General features: G+C 41.7%; 1 protein-coding gene and 1 long non-coding RNA gene across 2 annotated transcripts; both read right to left on the bottom strand.

Moving 5' to 3' along the window:
* Positions 1 to 5,796: 5,796 nt before the first annotated feature.
* LOC117500943 lies at positions 5,797 to 6,319 on the bottom strand. Its single transcript, XR_004557895.1, has 2 exons — positions 5,886 to 6,319; positions 5,797 to 5,841 (listed from the first exon to the last, which is right to left on the bottom strand). It is a non-coding gene; the product is annotated as an uncharacterized LOC117500943 (long non-coding RNA).
* A 252-nt stretch (positions 6,320 to 6,571) lies between these two features.
* arhgap11a (Rho GTPase activating protein 11A) lies at positions 6,572 to 19,674 on the bottom strand. The gene is made up of 12 exons (XM_034159744.1): positions 19,045 to 19,674; positions 18,790 to 18,857; positions 18,595 to 18,691; positions 16,272 to 16,528; positions 14,566 to 14,729; positions 14,352 to 14,495; positions 13,783 to 13,857; positions 13,484 to 13,657; positions 13,272 to 13,398; positions 12,217 to 12,325; positions 11,117 to 11,219; positions 6,572 to 8,376 (listed from the first exon to the last, which is right to left on the bottom strand). Exons 1-12 carry the CDS (start codon positions 19,204 to 19,206, stop codon positions 7,079 to 7,081), a joined length of 2,778 nt encoding a protein of 925 aa, XP_034015635.1. The 5' UTR covers positions 19,207 to 19,674; the 3' UTR covers positions 6,572 to 7,078.
* Between the last annotated feature and the right edge of the window lie 573 nt (positions 19,675 to 20,247).

The raw sequence follows: 20,247 nt of genomic DNA, 5'->3' as shown, positions 1-20,247 counted from the left end.
AAAAAGAGAAAGAAACAATGCATCATGGGAACCCCCCAGCAGTCTACGTCTATAGCAGCATAACTAAGGGATGGTTCAGGGTCACCTGATCCAGCCCTAACTATAAGCTTTAGCAAAAAGGAACGTTTTAAGCCTAATCTTAAAAGTAGAGAGGGTGTCTGTCTCCCTGATCTGAATTGGGAGCTGGTTCCACAGGAGAGGGGCCTGAAAGCTGAAGGCTCTGCCTCCCATTCTACTCTTACAAACCCTAGGAACTACAAGTAAGCCTGCAGTCTGAGAGCGAAGCGCTCTATTGGGGTGATATGGTACTACGAGGTCCCTAAGATAAGATGGGACCTGATTATGGGACCTGAAGAAGATTCCCCATTTACATGAACAAATTGTAATCTATTAGACAAATATGATTCAAACCACCGCAGCGCAGTGCCTTTAATACCTATGGCATGCTCTAATCTCTGTAATAAAATTTTATGGTCAACAGTATCAAAAGCAGCACTGAGGTCTAACAGAACAAGCACAGAGATGAGTCCACTGTCCGAGGCCATAAGAAGATCATTTGTAACCTTCACTAATGCTGTTTCTGTACTATGATGAATTCTAAAACCTGACTGAAACTCTTCAAATAGACCATTCCTCTGCAGATGATCAGTTAGCTGTTTTACAACTACCCTTTCAAGAATTTTTGAGAGAAAAGGAAGGTTGGAGATTGGCCTATAATTAGCTAAGATAGCTGGGTCAAGTGATGGCTTTTTAAGTAATGGTTTAATTACTGCCACCTTAAAAGTCTGTGGTACATAGCCAACTAACAAAGATAGATTGATCATATTTAAGATCGAAGCATTAAATAATGGTAGGGCTTCCTTGAGCAGCCTGGTAGGAATGGGGTCTAATAAACATGTTGATGGTTTGGATGAAGTAACTAATGAAAATAACTCAGACAGAACAATCAGAGAGAAAGAGTCTAACCAAATACCGGCATCACTGAAAGCAGCCAAAGATAACGATACGTCTTTGGGATGGTTATGAGTAATTTTTTCTCTAATAGTTAAAATTTTGTTAGCAAAGAAAGTCATGAAGTCATTACTAGTTAAAGTTAATGGAATACTCAGCTCAATAGAGCTCTGACTCTTTGTCAGCCTGGCTACAGTGCTGAAAAGAAACCTGGGGTTGTTCTTATTTTCTTCAATTAGTGATGAGTAGAAAGATGTCCTAGCTTTACGAAGGGCTTTTTTATAGAGCAACAGACTCTTTTTCCAGGCTAAGTGAAGATCTTCTAAATTAGTGAGACGCCATTTCCTCTCCAACTTACGGGTTATCTGCTTTAAGCTACGAGTTTGTGAGTTATACCACGGAGTCAGGCACTTCTGATTTAAAGCTCTCTTTTTTAGAGGAGCTACAGCATCCAAAGTTGTCTTCAATGAGGATGTAAAACTATTGACGAGATACTCTATCTCACTTACAGAGTTTAGGTAGCTACTCTGTACTGTGTTGGTATATGGCATTAGAGAACATAAAGAAGGAATCATATCCTTAAACCTAGTTACAGCGCTTTCTGAAAGACTTCTAGTGTAATGAAACTTATTCCCCACTGCTGGGTAGTCCATCAGAGTAAATGTAAATGTTATTAAGAAATGATCAGACAGAAGGGAGTTTTCAGGGAATACTGTTAAGTCTTCTATTTCCATACCATAAATCAGAACAAGATCTAAGATATGATTAAAGTGGTGGGTGGACTCATTTACTTTTTGAGCAAAGCCAATAGAGTCTAATAATAGATTAAATGCAGTGTTGAGGCTGTCATTCTCAGCATCTGTTTGGATGTTAAAATCGCCCACTATAATGATCTTATCTGAGCTAAGCACTAAGTCAGACAAAAGGTCTGAAAATTCACAGAGAAACTCACAGTAACGACCAGGTGGACGATAGATAATAACAAATAAAACTGGTTTTTGGGACTTCCAATTTGGATGGACAAGACTAAGAGTCAAGCTTTCAAATGAATTAAAGCTCTGTCTGGGTTTTTGATTAATTAATAAGCTGGAATGGAAGATTGCTGCTAATCCTCCGCCCCGGCCCGTGCTACGAGCATTCTGACAGTTAGTGTGACTCGGGGGTGTTGACTCATTTAAACTAACATATTCATCCTGCTGTAACCAGGTTTCTGTAAGGCAGAATAAATCAATATGTTGATCAATTATTATATCATTTACCAACAGGGACTTAGAAGAGAGAGACCTAATGTTTAATAGACCACATTTAACTGTTTTAGTCTGTGGTGCAGTTGAAGGTGCTATATTATTTTTTCTTTTTGAATTTTATGCTTAAATAGATTTTTGCTGGTTATTGGTAGTCTGGGAGCAGGCACCGTCTCTACGGGGATGGGGTAATGAGGGGATGGCAGGGGGAGAGAAGCTGCAGAGAGGTGTGTAAGACTACAACTCTGCTTCCTGGTCCCAACCCTGGATAGTCACGGTTTGGAGGATTTAAGAAAATTGGCCAGATTTCTAGAAATGAGAGCTGCTCCATCCAAAGTGGGATGGATGCCGTCTCTCCTAACAAGACCAGGTTTTCCCCAGAAGCTTTGCCAATTATCTATGAAGCCCACCTCATTTTTTGGACACCACTCAGACAGCCAGCAATTCAAGGAGAACATGCGGCTAAACATGTCACTCCCGGTCTGATTGGGGAGGGGCCCAGAGAAAACTACAGAGTCCGACATTGTTTTTGCAAAGTTACACACCGATTTAATGTTAATTTTAGTGACCTCCGATTGGCGTAACCGGGTGTCATTACTGCCGACGTGAATTACAATCTTACCAAATTTACGCTTAGCCTTAGCCAGCAGTTTCAAATTTCCTTCAATGTCGCCTGCTCTGGCCCCCGGAAGACAATTGACTATGGTTGCTGGTGTCGCTAACTTCACATTTCGCAAAACAGAGTCGCCAATAACCAGAGTTTGTTCCTCGGCGGGTGTGTCGTCGAGTGGGGAAAAACGGTTAGAGATGTGAACGGGTTGGCGGTGTACACGGGGCTTCTGTTTAGGGCTACGCTTCCTCCTCACAGTCACCCAGTCGGCCTGCTTTCCCGGCTGCTCGGGATCTGCCAGGGGGTAACTAGTGTAGTCCCTCCAGCGTGTCCTGGGTCTTCCCTGGGGCCTCCTCCAGATGGGACGTGCCCGGAACACCTCTCCAGTGAGGCGTCCAGGGGGCATCCGGAAAAGATGCCCGAGCTGCACAATGTTTGCAACCAAAATAATAAATATTTGAAACTTACATGAGTTGTTGAGGTTTGCTGATTTTTTTTTTAATAAATAAATAATAAATTCATGATATTACAGAGTGAAGTTCCTGGTTGTTAGGGGCAACCAGTTGTTTTGAAGATTCACCAAACTGACTTAATTCATCACAGCAGCACAGAGCCCCTACTGGCTACAAGCAGTCACTACACTGAATACTGATTTAGTTAAAATTCGTTCTTGGTTTTAACACATATGTGTCCCGGGAGGTGACGGTTGACAGCCGTGACAAAAACCCATTCACATGTCTCTTCTGCTCACAAATTTAAAGCGCTGTTTGATGATGTAATCTGCCTGATTTGCATCATATGACATACCAAAACAACCCATAGTATAATTAAGCTGCAATGTCCCAGTACATCCAACCAGAGGTGGAACATCCGGTCTTCAGGGAATAAACGTCCCACCACTTGTTTGTTCCATTCACCCACTAAACCAGCTGGTGCCAACTAGTTAAACTCTTCAGGCAGGTGGATGAGCTCATCGGGCAAATCACCTGTTTGCTTTGTTTTTTTGTTTTTATTTTGTTGTTGACTGAACTTTTACTCGCTGATGCCAGGAATTTCCAACAATGTCAGGAGATCTACTAAATGGCAAAGGATTAGTACAGTATGTCAAAGTTTGTGATGGAGATTTTTGAACAGCTTGAAAATCCTGCAATTCTTTAAACAAGACCACAGCACGATGACTGTATATTCCAGTTCATCACCAACACCTTTCCCGGACCCTCAAAGGTTTTCCAAGATAAGAACAAGGTTACAAGCCATGAGCACATCCAAGGTGCACGTCCATGAAAATGAGAATGTGACTGACACAACCAAAAAGAATCAAGTTTTTTTCCCTGCTGTTTGGTGACCCCTATTGGTAACAGTAGAATAACCAGAGTTATTTTAGACGTGTTACATTCCTTTTGACACGATCCAGCATTCATTTTGACCTTAGGTGTGTGTGTTTTTTTTAAACTAACTTGCAGTTTTTGAGATCATCGTCACGAATCTGGGTCATCACTTCTGGTAGACAACGGCGCCCTCTGGTGGTCACAATCGAAAAGCAGGTTAAGTCACCACTTGTGGGTCAGTCTCTGTGGTAGACAAGCCTCCTACGTGGTTTCCCTGACCCGGGGCGGTCTGGTAGAGTTCTGAGGTCGAGGTGACCTTCAGGATACGATGTGTAAATGTCAGAATGCCGCACAATCTGAAAAACTGTTTAAATGATTCAGACTGTAAAATAACTTTTGTAAGTCTCTCTTTGGTCTGTTTTTCTTCACTCAACTTCAGCTTTAGGTGGTTACATTTGACTGTATTTATAAATTTGTATTTTTAGCTCAGAAAAGAAAACCTGTTTTATTGGATTTATTGCTGTTTGGCTTCTGAGATCTTAAATTAATTAGTTCATTAATGCAGAAGGTAGCAACAGTTTGTCTGTTCTCTGACTTTTCAGCTATTTAACCTTGGCTTTTTGACCTGCCAGGTATTGATCATACCGTGTCCAGGGTTAAGAATTGTAAATTTTATTTATTTGCATATTTGGACAACTCTGAGGTAACTGTAGGTCACTTGGGTTAAGGTCACTGTCAAAACCTCATAAGTCAAATATCAAGTGCAAGGTCAAAGGTCAGCATGCAGGCTTCCTCACAAACTACAATTAAGACCTTATTTCTTTATATTGTTTGATTTTGTTTCTTCAGCTTTGTAAAACTTTGCAAAACCTTATCACTGTTAGAATGGCCTAAGCAAAAGGTCACCCCTTTGAGTCTGGTCTACTTGAGGTTTCTTCCTCAATATCATTAGAGGGAGTTTTGCCTTAGCACTGTCACCTGTGTGCTTGCTCTAGGGGTTGGTAAGGTTAGACCTTACTTTTGTGAGGCGCCTTGAGGCAGCTGTTTTTTGGCGCTATATAAATTAATTGAACAATTCAGTGTGGCAGAAAGGATCAAAGCACATCATTTTAGTGTCAAAGGTGTTTAGATCCATGCTTAGTAGTTTAAGTGGTTGGTTTATGGTTTGTCTTACCGTTCACTTTAGTAATGTATAAATCTCAGTAATAAATGATACAGCAGGTAGTGCAGTAGATAAGGAGCTGGCCTACCACTAGGGTTCATATCCCGCTCCTGCTGACTGTATCCTTGCACAAGACACTTAATCTGCAGTGTCAGTCTGTCCAGGTATAAGCGGTTTGGGAAGTGACCTGATGGACAGGTGTCCCCTCCTGAGGGAGCTGCAGAAGATCTGTTTTAGTACCAAAAACATACATATAAACAACATGATTACGTGACATCACTGTAAGGGAAACATCTGCGCATCAGTGATGCCTTTCAGAATAAAATACTCTAAAATAACCACTTAGATCAGTGAGACTCATCTGCCTGAGTGGTTGCCATTCAGGACCTACTGCAGCTTCATGGTGTGGACATGGCAAGGTGTGGCATCTTCACAGGCTCCCAGTCTTGATTTAACAGAATACTTTTCAAAGTAAAAGAATTTAAGAAACACTTGGATTAATACTGTTTGGCCTTTTTATTTAAATACATCAAAAGGTGCATTTTTCTCCCATTTATGTCCACAACAAATATTCAGCAACAAGGTTCAACTTGCATTTTTCTCCCATTTATGTCCACAACAAATATTCAGCAACAAGGTTCAACTTCAGTAAACAATCTCTCCACAAACCAAGAATTAGCATAGCTATAAAAAGGCTTAACAGCTGATGTAAGAACTCCCAGTCATTACCACATGGTCCCTAAACGCATCACGTACAATTTATAGAGGCCGACAAAGTTCATCTGCCATCGACACGAGCAGCGGGTCACAAACAGAAAACAACCAGCGGGAAAAATGAGGAACAGAAAAGATTACTTAAGCACCAGAAGGCCACAAACATCAACACAGACAGGAAACACGACGCAAGATACGAAAACAAAAATTAAACAATGTGCTGGCATTCAGACAGACATCAAAATCCTTTGCTGTCAGATATCCCTGACAATGGATTTTTTTTTTTTTTTATTTTGTCTTTACTGATTTTGTAAAAGAAGCAAGGAGGTAGCTAAAAATGTTAATTCATTAAAAAAAAACAAAAAAAACAATGTCTGTTTTACAATAACTGCAGTACGAGTTTATGACAGCAGGTGGTGGACCCCATACAGCTCCACGGTGGACCCACTACAGAAAATTTTTCAAGAGCTATTAAACCTGTGGCAGTTTGATTAGAAATCAGCTTGTTGTAGTTGGTTATGGATTAATTACTTTTTCGCTCATCTTAATAGTGTCTGGAACTGTCACTCAAAAAAAAAAAAAAAAAAAAAAAAAAAAAACCCTCCAACTTTGTCTTGGTTGTTATACAGTGAGTTTCAGTTTCTTTAAAACTAACACTAAACTTGCACACGAAAAACAGATCAGGAGATGTACTGCGTTACTCTGGAAAAAGTTTGTGAAACTTCTGAGCTTCGATTCGTAAATTTTCTGAGGTGGACAAAAATGTCGGGAAAAACTCTCCGTACACGGACTAACATAATACATTTCCACAAAAACTGCCTTGACTATCATTTTAGAAAAAGAAATGTACAGGACATAACAGCAGGATTAAAAATGAAGGCAGTTTATTGTAGGGAGGTCTGACATTAAACGTTGAGGAGTTGTTGCTCTTCAGTCAAATGTTTAAGGCATAAAAACGTCTGATGTTAAAGTCCTGAAATCATCAACTGCAGAAAAACAATAAATTAAGCCCTGAAATACAAATATAAGCAACCACATCTCAGCCACAGCAGACAGAAAGCAACAGCTCCTACAAGTTAACAGGTTTGGTGGCTGATAGGAGTCGTCCCTGGTGCAGAGGGTTCCTCGGAGAGCCTCTGTAGTACTGAGCCACCTGCTGTGCCTTCCGAGCTCCCAAAGGAGCAAACGCACCAGAATCTACTTTGGTTTTTGGTGAGACTTTGTTGGTTACGTCGCCCAAGACAGAAGCTTTTCGGGTCAAGGTATTACATTTTTTTGGTGGGACAGGAGGCGGTTTCTTTATGCCGCTCGACAGCCGCGGTGACAGGCCGCTCTCCAGGCTCACAGTTTTGACCACTTTTTGAATAGCTGTGGGCTCTGTGTTCTTAGTTGGTCTCCTGTTGTCTCCCATCAGAGAGTTGATCCTGCACACAGTCTGGCGCACAGGGGTGCGCTCGAACTTGAGTGGTGGCCGGATGAGTTTGGCCTCTGAGGTTTGGGGAGATCGGAGAGTCAACTTGTTGAAGTGCTGGATATGATCCGCCACCCTTAGTTTTTGAGTTTGTAAGCGGTGTGGTGCGATGGTCTCCTGGGTTTGGACTTTAGTATCAAGTTCATCTGAAGCATGTAGCATGCTAGCTTCAGGAGGTGTAGGAAGCAGATTACAGAGTTTAGAAACTGGTTTATACGGAGTGGACTGCAGCCCAGAGGAGACCCCCATTTTGAAGTGAGCCGGACTCTGGATGTCCAGAGCATCAATTAATCTGCTGCAGCTCATTTGCTCAGAGTCTTGATCGCTTTCTTCCAATGAACTGTTGTCTGTGTCATTCGTAGCTTTTACTGGACTACAACAGACAGAGTCAAAAACGGTGCTGTTGATGTGCAATGGTGACAACACAGCAACATCAAAGTGACTAAAGGTAATGTTCTGTTCAGCAGCCAGAACCCTGAAGGCCTCCCCAGACAGGGGTCTGACTGCGGGTGTTTCTGCTGAAGTAACTCTGTCTGCTGGTTTAGTGGTCTTTACACCTGGAAGGTCATCGCCAGCTTCAGTATGAGCCTTCAGGTTCATCGGCTGACTGATTTGGTTCTGTGCTTCAGAGGCAGAGCACTCCAGGCTCTCAGCACTGGACGCACAGCAAAGCTTCATGGGAAGGCTGGACGCCGTTGGGGGCTTGGATACAACGATGGCAGGCTCAGAGAGGTAGCTGCTCTTCAGCGGTCTGGTCATCGGTGTATCTGTGAAAGACCCCCCACTGAAAGCCTGGACTCCTTCAGGGGTCGTCCCACTCCAGGAGACCCGGTGGGCGCTGGAGCCATGCTGGGGAGTCAGCAAGTCGTTTTCAGACTTACTGATGTACTTGGAGCCTATAAAGTAAGAGAAATATTAACATGTATTGAGAGGTGATGATACAGGGACAAACGTTGATACACAGTGTACTCACCCCTCCCTAAACCAGACACTTCAATAGTACATACATATAAACACAATCAGTATTACAGCTTCAGATCCAACAGTGCACAACATCGTAGCTCTTCTTTGCAGCCCATGTTGATTTTCATGATGCTCTTTCATGTCCAGGAAGAAAAAACAAAAAACACCCACATTAATGGGATCCTCACTGTCTGTGGCTTCTTTGTCAGTATTCAAAGAATACCGACTTTTCCCCAAATGAAAAACCATGGTTTAACTCAGATGTCCTCAAGAAAATCAGGAATAGACATGTGGCTTACAAATCAGGAGACAGTGAAGAATATAAGTAGGCCCGTTAGGAGCTGCATAAAACCATCAGAACAACTAAAAGGGCATATTCCCAAAAACTTAAAGGCTTCTATGAAGACAACAACACACGCAGTATGTGGCAGGGAATCTAGCCAGTCACTAACTACAGAAGAAACTCAGACATGGAGGTCAGAGACAGCACCCTCCCAGACTGTCTCAACAGCTTTTATACCAGATTTGACAGACTTAACACAAACTCTCCCACAAATGTCTTCAGACCAGTGGCACTCACATCAGTCGCCATGAAATGTCTGGAAAAGCTGGTGCTTAATCATCTCAACTCCATAGTGCTGGAAACTGTTGACCCTCTTCAATTTGCCTATCGTCCAAACAGATCAGTGGACGATACGGTAGCCATAGCCCTCCACCACACTCTCCAACACCTGGACCACAGTGGAACATATGTCAGGTTGCGCTTCCTCAACTACACCTCTGCCTTCAACACCATCTGCCCAAAAATGGTGATTGGAAAACTGTCTGACCTGGGGGTCCCGACCGCCACCTGCAACTGGGTTCTGAATTTCATCACAGACAGACCGCAGGTTGTACGGATGGGAGGAAAGGTTTCTGCTGATCTCACAGTAATGGACTGTTCATGACCAAAAACCACTGGGCAACATTTATCAGACAACTATAACCCAGAAAGTCCCTTCGGCTGCTCTCAGGGTTGCCACAGCAAATCTGAGGTGGATCTGCATGATGAATTGGCACAGGTTTTTACACCGGATGCCCTTCCTGACACAACTATACATTACATGGAGAAATTTTAACAACTCAAGAATTATCTGTACAAAATCCACTGTGTTGGAATACAAGTGTGCAATAACTGCTTTTCACAATCCCCATTAACCTAGCACATTGTAATATATCCCCCCCGGGGCACCAGCTATCCTTTTTAGACTGTTTTTATACTTTTATATATATCTTTATTTACTCAAGAGCTCTGCACAAGAATTCCAATGCATCCCAAACCTTGCGTGCAAGAAGAAATGCCAAATGAAGTCTCGATCCATCAAATTGCTTCACATCATAGCCAATCTATACAAAGGCACTGTGCAGAGGAGGGACAGGAATTCTGAATTTTTACAGTGAATGCCAGTGTTCTTCAGGGATGAGTGTCTGCACTTGTACTGTTCAACGCTTGCATGGACTGCATTCTGGGTCAGTTGTGGAAACCAGGGTCTTAGGTGCCTTTTTCAGTGAGGAAAAAGGCTAGTGACATTGATGGACGACACTGTGATCACTGTGGAATGTGAATAAGATGACTGCAGCACTTGAGAAGCTGAGTGAAGAATTAGTGTCTGGTTTTGTGATCATCCATGATCATGGCTAAGATCCAGGCTTTCATTACAAGTTCATGTTCCTGGGTTCTCAGCCTTTGAGATAGAGAGACTCCTAGGAAGGGTCAATGGGGTTGCTGGACAGAGGTGTTTACTAATGACGCAGATATCTTTATAGGAGAATACAGGTCAAAGTGTTTAGGATCCTGGTGCTTCCCGTCTTACTGTCTGCTTGTCAGACTTGGACCCTAACCACTGACCTACGGTGACAACTGGACGTCTTTGGTACCAGGTCTGCATGGACGATCCTTGGGTCCCGCTGGAATGACTTTGTGACAAATGAACAGTTACTTGGTGAGACTCAGAAGAGGAGCATCACTGACACTGAAGGAATATCTGCTCCCATATTTTGTCCATGTAGTGTATTTCTCTGGACATGATCCAGCACACAGGAGGACCTCAGCAGCTGGAGAAGGTCAAGGTGACACCCACGTTTCACATGGCTGCAGCACATTGTTACTTTTCAGAAGAGGGGATGGTCCAGATGTCTACCTGAGAGATTGCCATCATGGACCCAAGGCAGTCCTGTAGTGCGATGGGTGTGGCATCAACAATGCTCCCAGACTGGACTGTTTTTTTTTTTGTTGTTGTTTGTTTTGTTTTTTTTGTTTGTTTTTTAAAATATTGTCAGCATTATGAAAACATAGACAACCACATGTTCAGTCAGAACTCTGACAAAGTCAGCATCACGTAAACAAGACTCTGGGCAACTCCCAACTCTGTCAGTGTTTGAGGATGAATTAATGAAATGGCTAACCACAGTTGGCATCAACCATTGACTGCCATGTTTTGTTTACAGTCAGCATTTCAACAGTGTAGCGGTTTAAACATTTTGGTTCGGGAATGATGCTGCGGCCACATGTGCAACGTGTGTCCCGAGTAACCGACAAAGTATGACTATATTATGAGTCTAACTAACATTACAGTAAAACTTAAAAAAGTCTTTCCAGTGAACAAACCTTTGGTTTCTTACCTGCTGACTTACATTTTCTCTGCGGATCTGATGGACTGAAGTTTGCGTCATTGGTGAAAGTAAAGGTGGCGGTGCTCTCCTGAGTGGCAAGTCGCCTGCCAATGGACTCTGATCCCTTTGACCAGCACAGAATGAGAAATTAAAGATGAAAGGTAAGCAAGGGTAAGTCGTAGTGTTATTGTTTTTTTGTTAAAAATCAGCCCAAAGATACCAAGCAGGTAGAGAACAAAGTGTTAATACTGTGGTTAGTTCTTCAGAGCATAAAATTACCCCAGAAGAAACAACATATTAAGTTTGTTGGTCAAATATTTTTATTAAGTCACAAATATGCAAGCAGACGTTTCTGCATCTGAGTCCAAAGACAACAGCTTACAATTTAATCACACAGATTTTATGGAAACAGCATTCTTTCTGCAGGTGCTTGACTTAAAGGCTTTCAAGAAAGAAAGAAAAAAGTATCACAAATATAAGCAAGCTCTGTAAAATTTAACAAATAAAGATATTTATAAAATGATAGATTTCAAAAATATGCATTAATTTAAACATATGTTTAACATTAAACAATGTGCAAAATTCCAAACTATTTTCCCTGATATCATGCTGCACCGCCACTGCGGTGGTTTGTGATGCAAACAAGCACAAGTAATGGCAGACTCCGAGAAAAGCAGCAGCATCTCCAGTTTTAGCTTTGGCTTGCTAACATGAATGATGCTAAACTGTTAGCCATCCAGTCAGCTGGTGCCAACAGGTAGCTTTACGTCATACTTATTATTATTTATCCTAATAAATTCTTCCCACTAGAATTGCAGAAGATGTGAGAGTGTTCGTCGAGTCTGTTTTTCACACCGATATGAGACAAAGCTTCAGAGATTATTTTAAGGGCTCTTTGTTTTTCTGCTTCCTGATTGGTAAAACTGAACTGTGAAAATAACTTTATTTGATGTTGATCGATTTCAGCAGCTACACAAATGTCAGTGTTAACTACATTAAAACCACAGACTCCTCCCACACAGAGTGGCTGGTGACATCATGATTTCGATGGTTCCAAAGCACTTGTGACGGTGGTTACTGAGTGCAATCTTTGAGCGGTTACGTCAGTCGGCCACACTTACGGTGTCTTTGCTGCTCTTCCCCACGCTGAACCGCAGGCGCAGAGATTTACGAGGAGCTTCTTTCTTGTTAACTTTCGGAGAAAAGCAGCCAGCTCGTCCAGATTCAACTCTAGAAAAAAAAACAAGAATCAAAATATTTATGTATATACAGAGATGAAGACAGACTTCATCTTGTGTTGTGCCAATCCCGTTTAATATTGAGAACATGGATCCATGTTGGGGGCAGTACGGACACAGTTTGGTATCAGTCCGTCTCCGAACAAGGCAGCAAAGTGCAGACATGATTTTCAGCAAGCGAACTGCTAACACCCGTTACCGGCCCTGAATACACTTTGTTGTAAAAGTTCAGTCAGTCTGAAAGCAGCTGCGACATGTTAAGCTCCAGACACACTATGACTGATTAAGGAAACGTACAATGAGCTGATACTATCAGTTTTTTGTTTTTGTCAGACAAAAGTCTTTTTGCCATTTTCAAAATGAGTTCCTTGTCATCTGATGTCCGCTGACTTTGTCAAAACCTTTTGAGCATGTTCAAAACTGTGTGGAGATCAGCGGAGAGTGTTCCCACTGCATGCCAACAGAAAAAAAATTTGAATACGTAACTACTCTTTTTGCTCTATCAGTCACGGCTAACACAGCCTTTATCTAATGCCACCAAATGTTTCTCAGCAAACAAACTGACTGTAAATATCGCTAAAACTATGTTATTTAAATTTCTGTATCTCTCTCTTCAAATCACTGTGATAGGCCGGTAGGCACTCTTCATCTCTCCCATATTGTATTTTGTTTTTAATGTTTAAAACTGAGGACTATAGAGTAAAATGGAACAGATTTCCAACTAAAATGCAATGCAATATTCTCTTGTCTAAAAACCAAAATAAAGAACAATAATAAAAAAAAAAACTTTTTTTTTTTTTGAGTGCATGTCAAACAGATTTTAGTACCTGGATCATTTTTAGTTCTTGGCATGATTAATCAAAAGGTTTGAAATTTGCAGTAATGTGTCAGTTTTATCCACTTTGACCCATATTAACAGCATATGCAGAGTTCTGTACCTGTTGATCACATGTCTGCTGCCCAGTCGTCGGCTCTTCTTCCTTACAGATGTAGCCGACTGCCTTCTTGATCTGCCCACTGACACTGGTGCATTCTGGGACTCCAAGACTTCTGAAGCACTGTAGGCTTTGACGTATTTCAGGACAAATGATAATCAACTGAAGTGTTGACAGCAAAGTACTTGGTGTCTCTTTGATCAATCAGTGGTTACCTGATCCAGGAGTGGAGTTCCCACTGAACAGAATATTAGGAAGTAATTCTATTCCCAAATTCTTTTTCACAGATCTGCGTTTCTTGCTGGAAAATCCAAATGTGGGTCCGGAATCCAAAGGAAGTTTTCGCTTCAAGGTTGGCGTTGCAATCACAGGAGTCGCAGAGGAAAATGCTGGAACATGTCAAGAATTATGTCTCCAAAAATGTTAAATGCATTGAGGTGAAACTGCATTAAAATGATAAATCTGTAGGTAAACTGAAGCTCCTAAAGAAATGGAGGCTCACAGTTTGACGTACCCGCACAGTCTGACTGTGAGCCATTTGTGGGCGTTCTGTTGGTTTTTATTTTATTCAGAGCAACATTGACCACATCTGAAATGTGAGACCAAACACAAAATAAACAGCATTTATTCATCAACAGCTGATTAAAGCATCATTTACAGTGAATCAGTTCATTTCAGTGCATTACTGTAGAGAGTCACAAGTGAATAAATCCACAGCATGACAAACAAAACCAGTTTTACTGTCAGTCAAAAGCCAAACATGAACAATGAAAATGCAAAACATGTAACCATTTCATTTTAACATTTATAAGAAAGTGCAAATGCCAAAAAAGTAAAAAAAAAACTAACCCTTCTATGCTACAGTGAGATCAGATATATTTTTTATTTGACCTGTTTGAGGTTGTTTGTAAAAAGGATTATTTTAAGTAAAAACGTTTTAAGAAAGTGTTCAGTGGCTGCTCTTGGGGTGGGAGGAGGTCTCGTTAATCAAGATATAGAGTAAAGAGTAGACTGGTGCCTTTAGTATGAAGGCGTATGTGTGCTGTTCTACTTCAATGTGAAAATAAAAAGAAATCATGTTACCTCCGAAGCTGCGCCTGCGTCTCCTGGTTGTCCCCGAGCTCTGGTCCAGTTCTTCAGGGTCCTGGTAGGTGGTGGGAGAAGGATCTCCAACTTCACGGCCCATCATGGCCAGAACCTTTTCCCTCAGAAAAGGGGGTAGGATGCCTGCCACACACAGGAAACAATCAGTGCTGAAAATAAGGCAGAAATGAACTCAAAGTGGAGGTGTGCGAACCGAAGTGGTGGGCGTTCTCAATAAGGCGGTGGATCACTGCTGCCTGCAGCCGGAGGCGTTTCTCTGTGGCAGCGTTCATCTTCTCTGCAGCATCGAAGCAGTGAAGGAGGTTCGGAGCCAAAATTACAGACAAGTTACTGCTGTCCATTTTATTCATTGCACTCCTGTGAATAAACAAAGATCCATAAAAAAAAAGTTAAAAAATTTAGTTTAGTGCAGTCAAATTTTTTTCCCCATCTTTTCCACTGTCCCTGACCAGACAGTAAAATACTGACTGACATGTTGACCTGTTCTCAGACAAAATATCAAAATTGATTTCTACGATAATGACTCACAAACATACTAAAAATTCATAGTCTTGGCTAGACTACGGACATGTGCACTATCAGAGTGGCTAACGTGCTGCAAGGAGCAGCCACTGCTGTGGTTCCTGGTCCAAATCCTGGCCTGAGTGACTTACCGCTGTACAGTTCTGATGCAGTTTAATGTCTTCACCGTGTCCATCAACATTTTCTCCAGGTGCAACATTTCCCCAAACTTTGCTGACTGTTTCAATAGTTTGTTCCTCAAAGGAAAGTTAGAAAACTCAACTTAAAAAAAACCCTGGCTTCCATTAACCTAAAAATCAATCCTGGCCCACTCAGTTTCACAAAGGATGAACTGATCTGACTAACATGATCCAGATGGAGACAATCAGGATCACTGTGCCCCTCGCTGGATGTACAATTGTTCTAGCTTTGCAAAGTTACAGAAAAAACCCAAACTAATTTCATAAACTCGGCTTGTGGCAGCAACAAGGAAACGGAGTTGGTGTCAGTTCTTTTTGTTTTTCCAGTTACATGTAAATCCAACCCCTCATCCGTGTTGTAACACCGATGCCTGTGTAACAGATCAAGTAGAGGATTGCCCATTGGGGTTAAATACAGTGGGGACCTTGTGTGCCCCATGTCTGCTACAGTAACCATGAAGGCCCAACAGGAACCCCGAACAAGAGACAGGTAACAGGGCTCTGGTGAAACAAGAAATCCTCAATGGCGGAGGAGGTGATGGTTTGTAACCCAACAGCTATGAAGCCTAATGAAGGTTGCAGCAGGTCCTCAGACCCCGACTGTCTGGGATTTACCAGCCATAGGACCAGGTTGAGGATCTGTCAAGGACCACGCGTTTGTCGACGTGCAATGACATTCCCGAGTTAAACAAACACGCGCAGACATCTCTGGATCGACCCAGGATGTAGACATCCCATGAATGGATCAAGAGATAATCCTCCTCACCACCGAGGGATTGACACAACAAGTTACTTAAATTGTAAATTACATGTGCAGTGATTTCAATTCCAATTATTATTAAGCACTTCCTGATTCAGGTTAAATCTATGAAAGGATGTTTGTAAATAGCAATCTCTGATATACTCGTACATCAACACATGATTAGTTGTAAGTAACCACTGAAACCACAAAGTGAAAACGTTCATTTACTTTCACCTGATTATTGTACGCTCCTCAGTCATGGTTCAAATTAATAAGCCGGAAACTGGTAAAGAATATTAAAGATTTGTCCATTTATTCCAAAGATAATTTACACTGATAGGAGTAATTACTCAAATCATGTCCTAAGAATCTTTCCCATTTCATCTGTTACTGGAGCACAAAATTTTCTGAATCAATTTAAAAACAAACATGAAGGCATGAAGATAATCACGGTACCTCTTAGAAACACTGTGGAGGAACTGAAAGAAGTGAGACAGGGTGCTTAGGTTTAAGTCAGGCAGTACACAGGACAGCAGCATGGTGGCGGCGGTCCTCTCCTCCTCGGCCGCGAGCTGCTGGGCCTTAAGAAAGGCCTCCTGCAGCTCTGCAGGAAGAACTGGCTCTGGAAGCTCCCTGAAGAACTGTTTCACCAAACTGGCCACATCACAGGGGAGTGCCCGGGACAGACACTCCTCACCCAAATCCAGTTTGGCCTGAACAGACAAAACACAAGCCCACCATGTTAGACTGTTTCCCAGGTCAAAGGTCACTGTGGTTTTCAGTTGTGTTCCTCAAGGAGTCCTGCTAGCGTTCCTTTTTCCGTCTGTAGCTATGGACATCAGCCAGGAGCAGGGAGAGAGCACAGGACCACAAGGACCGCTTCCCAAACTCAACTAGTATAATCTCAGCTGGCTCCCCTTGCTCAAAGGTACCAGCAAATGCTTTCACTACATAGTTGCTCACCACTAGGGATGGTTATCGAGAACCGGTTCCTTTCGGGTATCGTTAAGAAATGATTCGATCCACCGACATCAATAAGCTTTTTGCTTAACGATTCTGTTATCGGTCCTTCAGAGTGGCTGTTGTTTTGGGGGTGTTTGTCAGGAAAATGATCACTTCTCTACATTGATTACAGACCCTGCAGTGGGTCCGTAATCAACTTTTCTGCAGCGCGGCTTTGATTGGAACCTTGAACCAATCGAAGCAGTGGTTCGCAGACTGAAGCAATGCGTCGATCTATTGCTTTGTTTAGTCTTTCGCTTAATTTTCCCCCGCTAAAACCCTAAAAAGCATACGTCTGTGAGTATTATTTACCTTTTCTATGTTAAACCGACCAGTTATGGTCTTTTGAAACAGTTGATAGATGTATTTTATAACTTAAAAACGGGAGCGATGCTAACGCGTTAGCATGTCTATGGCATTTTCAATGTTAAAAGTTAACATTAAGCAGTTGCAGCTGTCATCACATTTGGGTGCATTTGTTGTCAAATTGTAATATTTCTTAAATTTATTTTTGTTTATATATTAATAATCTAATGATTATTATATACAATATACTTATTATATACAATTTTAGAGAAAGAGACAAAAAGAACCTGACTAGAAACACAACAGGAAATATAAAACCAACTACCAATGAACATATATAAATACATACATACATACATACATACAGAAATAAATAAGTGTTTCCTGTGAACACCTAGTGACTCTTACACCTCCATTTCACCCCTCTCTTATTTAAGTTTAATGACAGTTTGTTTCGGTCAAACCAGATTTTCAATGTGTTAATTTCTTCAGTGATTTCCTCCAGAACTATCTGCCAAGCTAGAAAACTGCTGCATTGTAGTAAGAGCAGAATACTACTGGAATGAATTTGAATAAGGAAAGTTTTTTTTTTCTCACCTAAATGGATGCTGTACTCACTCCAGTTTATCATCTGGAATAGTCCCAGATTGCATTTCAGAGCTTCTAGAATTGAAACATTTTCGTGCAGGTGATGTTGGGGGGTAATTTTGGGTTTCAGCTTTTTTTGTTTTTCACCACTTTCATCCCTGAATGTCAATCGTGAGTCACTTTTGTGCAGGTTAAAGTTACTAATTGGGACTCCTGTTTTGTTGCGAGAAAGAAACAAGAATCGTCCTCCGTTCTGTTCACACAGCTCCAAACGCTGCGCGGCTCTCTGCCGAGTCAAGTTAGAAAGATAGAATTCAGTCTGAATTAATAACTTCAAAGCGAAACACTGTTTTGTTTATTTTTATTTATGTCCAGAGATCAAGGATACAGTGACCAATTTCATACTTATTTACTTTAAGACTCAATGAAATACATAGAAAACCTGTAAAGCCTACTTTTAGTACAAAATTCATGAGGTATCGATAAGGGAATCAATAAGGAATCGGATCGATAAGCAGAATCGATAATGGCATCGATAGATAAAATCTTATCAATACCCATCCCTACTCACCACTGCCATTTGGTGTTTAGGAGAATATTACAATGGAGAATGTAGCACTATAATGGTATTTTACACTGTGTACATAAACGTCAGATGCCTTTGCCAGGTTAAACCAGCTCCGTGTGGGACAAGGAACTAGAAACAGGTCAGGTGTGGAAGACGGTCCTGCTCTAGAAGTGCATACGCAACACCAGCTATTACAGCCTGAATTGAATTCTCTCTTCTTTTTTTTTTGGTGGTGGGTTGTCCTTTGTTCTATTTAATGGTTCATCTTCACAGATGAGACTTGGAAATGCTAGCTAGGTGTCTGCTGGTACTCACCCGGAGCCCTTTCAGACGCACGACGGAGCCTGACTTCCTGAACAGGCCCTCGGTGTCCACGTGTGCCAGCAGGTTCATGCACGCGTCAACCAGAAAGCTGACAGGAGGCAGGAAAAGGAACAAACAGACAAACTGATCAGCTGGAAGTAGCTCATTGGGCGACTGTAGGCCCCTAAAAATCATGGCTGCACTTACCGTGGCACGCTGCCACAGTCCATATGATACTGTGGCAAAGTCTCCAGTGGTACACCAAACACCTTTGCCTGAGGGGAAGCAATCCAGATAATTAGACTTACAATTAATTATTGATTCCAATCGGTCAGTTTTAATGCAAATCATCAGTTAAATCTACAACCTCTCAGAAATAAATAACTCTATATTTTTATATCTGTATTGACTGTGACTGAACAGATACTGGACTGTGAATGATCAGATGTTGATCAGTCTTACCGGGGTGTTGGCGGTCGTCTTGCTGCTGGCTGCTTTGTTTTTGTTCCAGTTCTTTGTCTTGATGCCGTAACTTGCCCGAAGCTGTTGTACAGCCACCAAACGCATCACGTTTCTTTCTACGATCTTCATCTTTATTCCTGACAGCAGTCTGCACTCTATCATTAACGTTAAAAAACGCTGCTGAAGCTAATCCAAAATCACACCGATCATTTTTCTCTAAACACAAACCCACATCCAAAATCAAATACAAAACCTCCAAGCGGTTAAAAGGAGAAGAAAAAAAAAACTCGAGAGCTAAACAGGAAAAAAGGGGCTAACGCTGAAGCTAGCTTCAGGCTCCACTCAGCTAACGAGCAAATCACATTCAGTAAGGCCTAAAAAAAAAAAAAAAACGATGCATATTTGCCTCTCAAAGTGAAATTACTGATCATCCCACATTTTAAATAAACCCTAAATTAATTAAAAATCACAAGTTTCACTCGTCTGATTATCGGTTGTTAGCCTGTTTCCGCAAAGCTTTCAAATAGCAGCGCTGTTGACGTTCTGCGCTGTGATTGGCTACAAACTGTTTGAATGCAGTTCAGGAAGACGTGTGTTTTAATACACAGAACAGCGCGGCCGGGCGGGAACTGTGTCTGCCGCTGCAGTAGTCTCCTCCAGATGGCAGTTTGATAGTTTACAACATGGTGGACATGCATGAACAGACAATCCTGACAAGGAGGGAGTTGACTGGACTCGACTTTTCCACATCTGGCACAGAATCAGGATGTCTGTGTCTACAGCAGTAACAATAATGATCTTGTACTCACCGGAGTCTGCTGCACGAAGAGCGTGGAGTAGGCAGTCATTAGTTTCTTCCTCTGAAGAATCTACAATCGTTTTCTGTCCTTTGAGATACTTGCTTGACTTGTTGGAAAAAAAAATTCAAATTTTGTCATACACAATTGATATAGTTGGTGGCTGTCTGGATGATCTTCTAAAGCTGAGTTTTTCAGGTTTAGCACCAGCACATTTGGAAAGCATCTAGTGGAGAGCCTTATTCACAGGGAAGATGCTATGACATTTGCAGTGATACTGTTAGTGGTCTTTGTTATTCATTAAAGCCTTTAGCTATATCCAGACACCCTGCATGTTGTCAGATCTCTGCAGCTGGAAAAGTTGACTGCCATCAGACCAGCTGATCTGCTTTTATCAAATTTTCAA

Source organism: Thalassophryne amazonica, chromosome 19 (genome assembly GCF_902500255.1).
Source record: "Thalassophryne amazonica chromosome 19, fThaAma1.1, whole genome shotgun sequence".
NCBI lineage: Eukaryota > Metazoa > Chordata > Actinopteri > Batrachoidiformes > Batrachoididae > Thalassophryne > Thalassophryne amazonica.
This window is presented reverse-complemented; position numbering and strand designations above follow the sequence as displayed.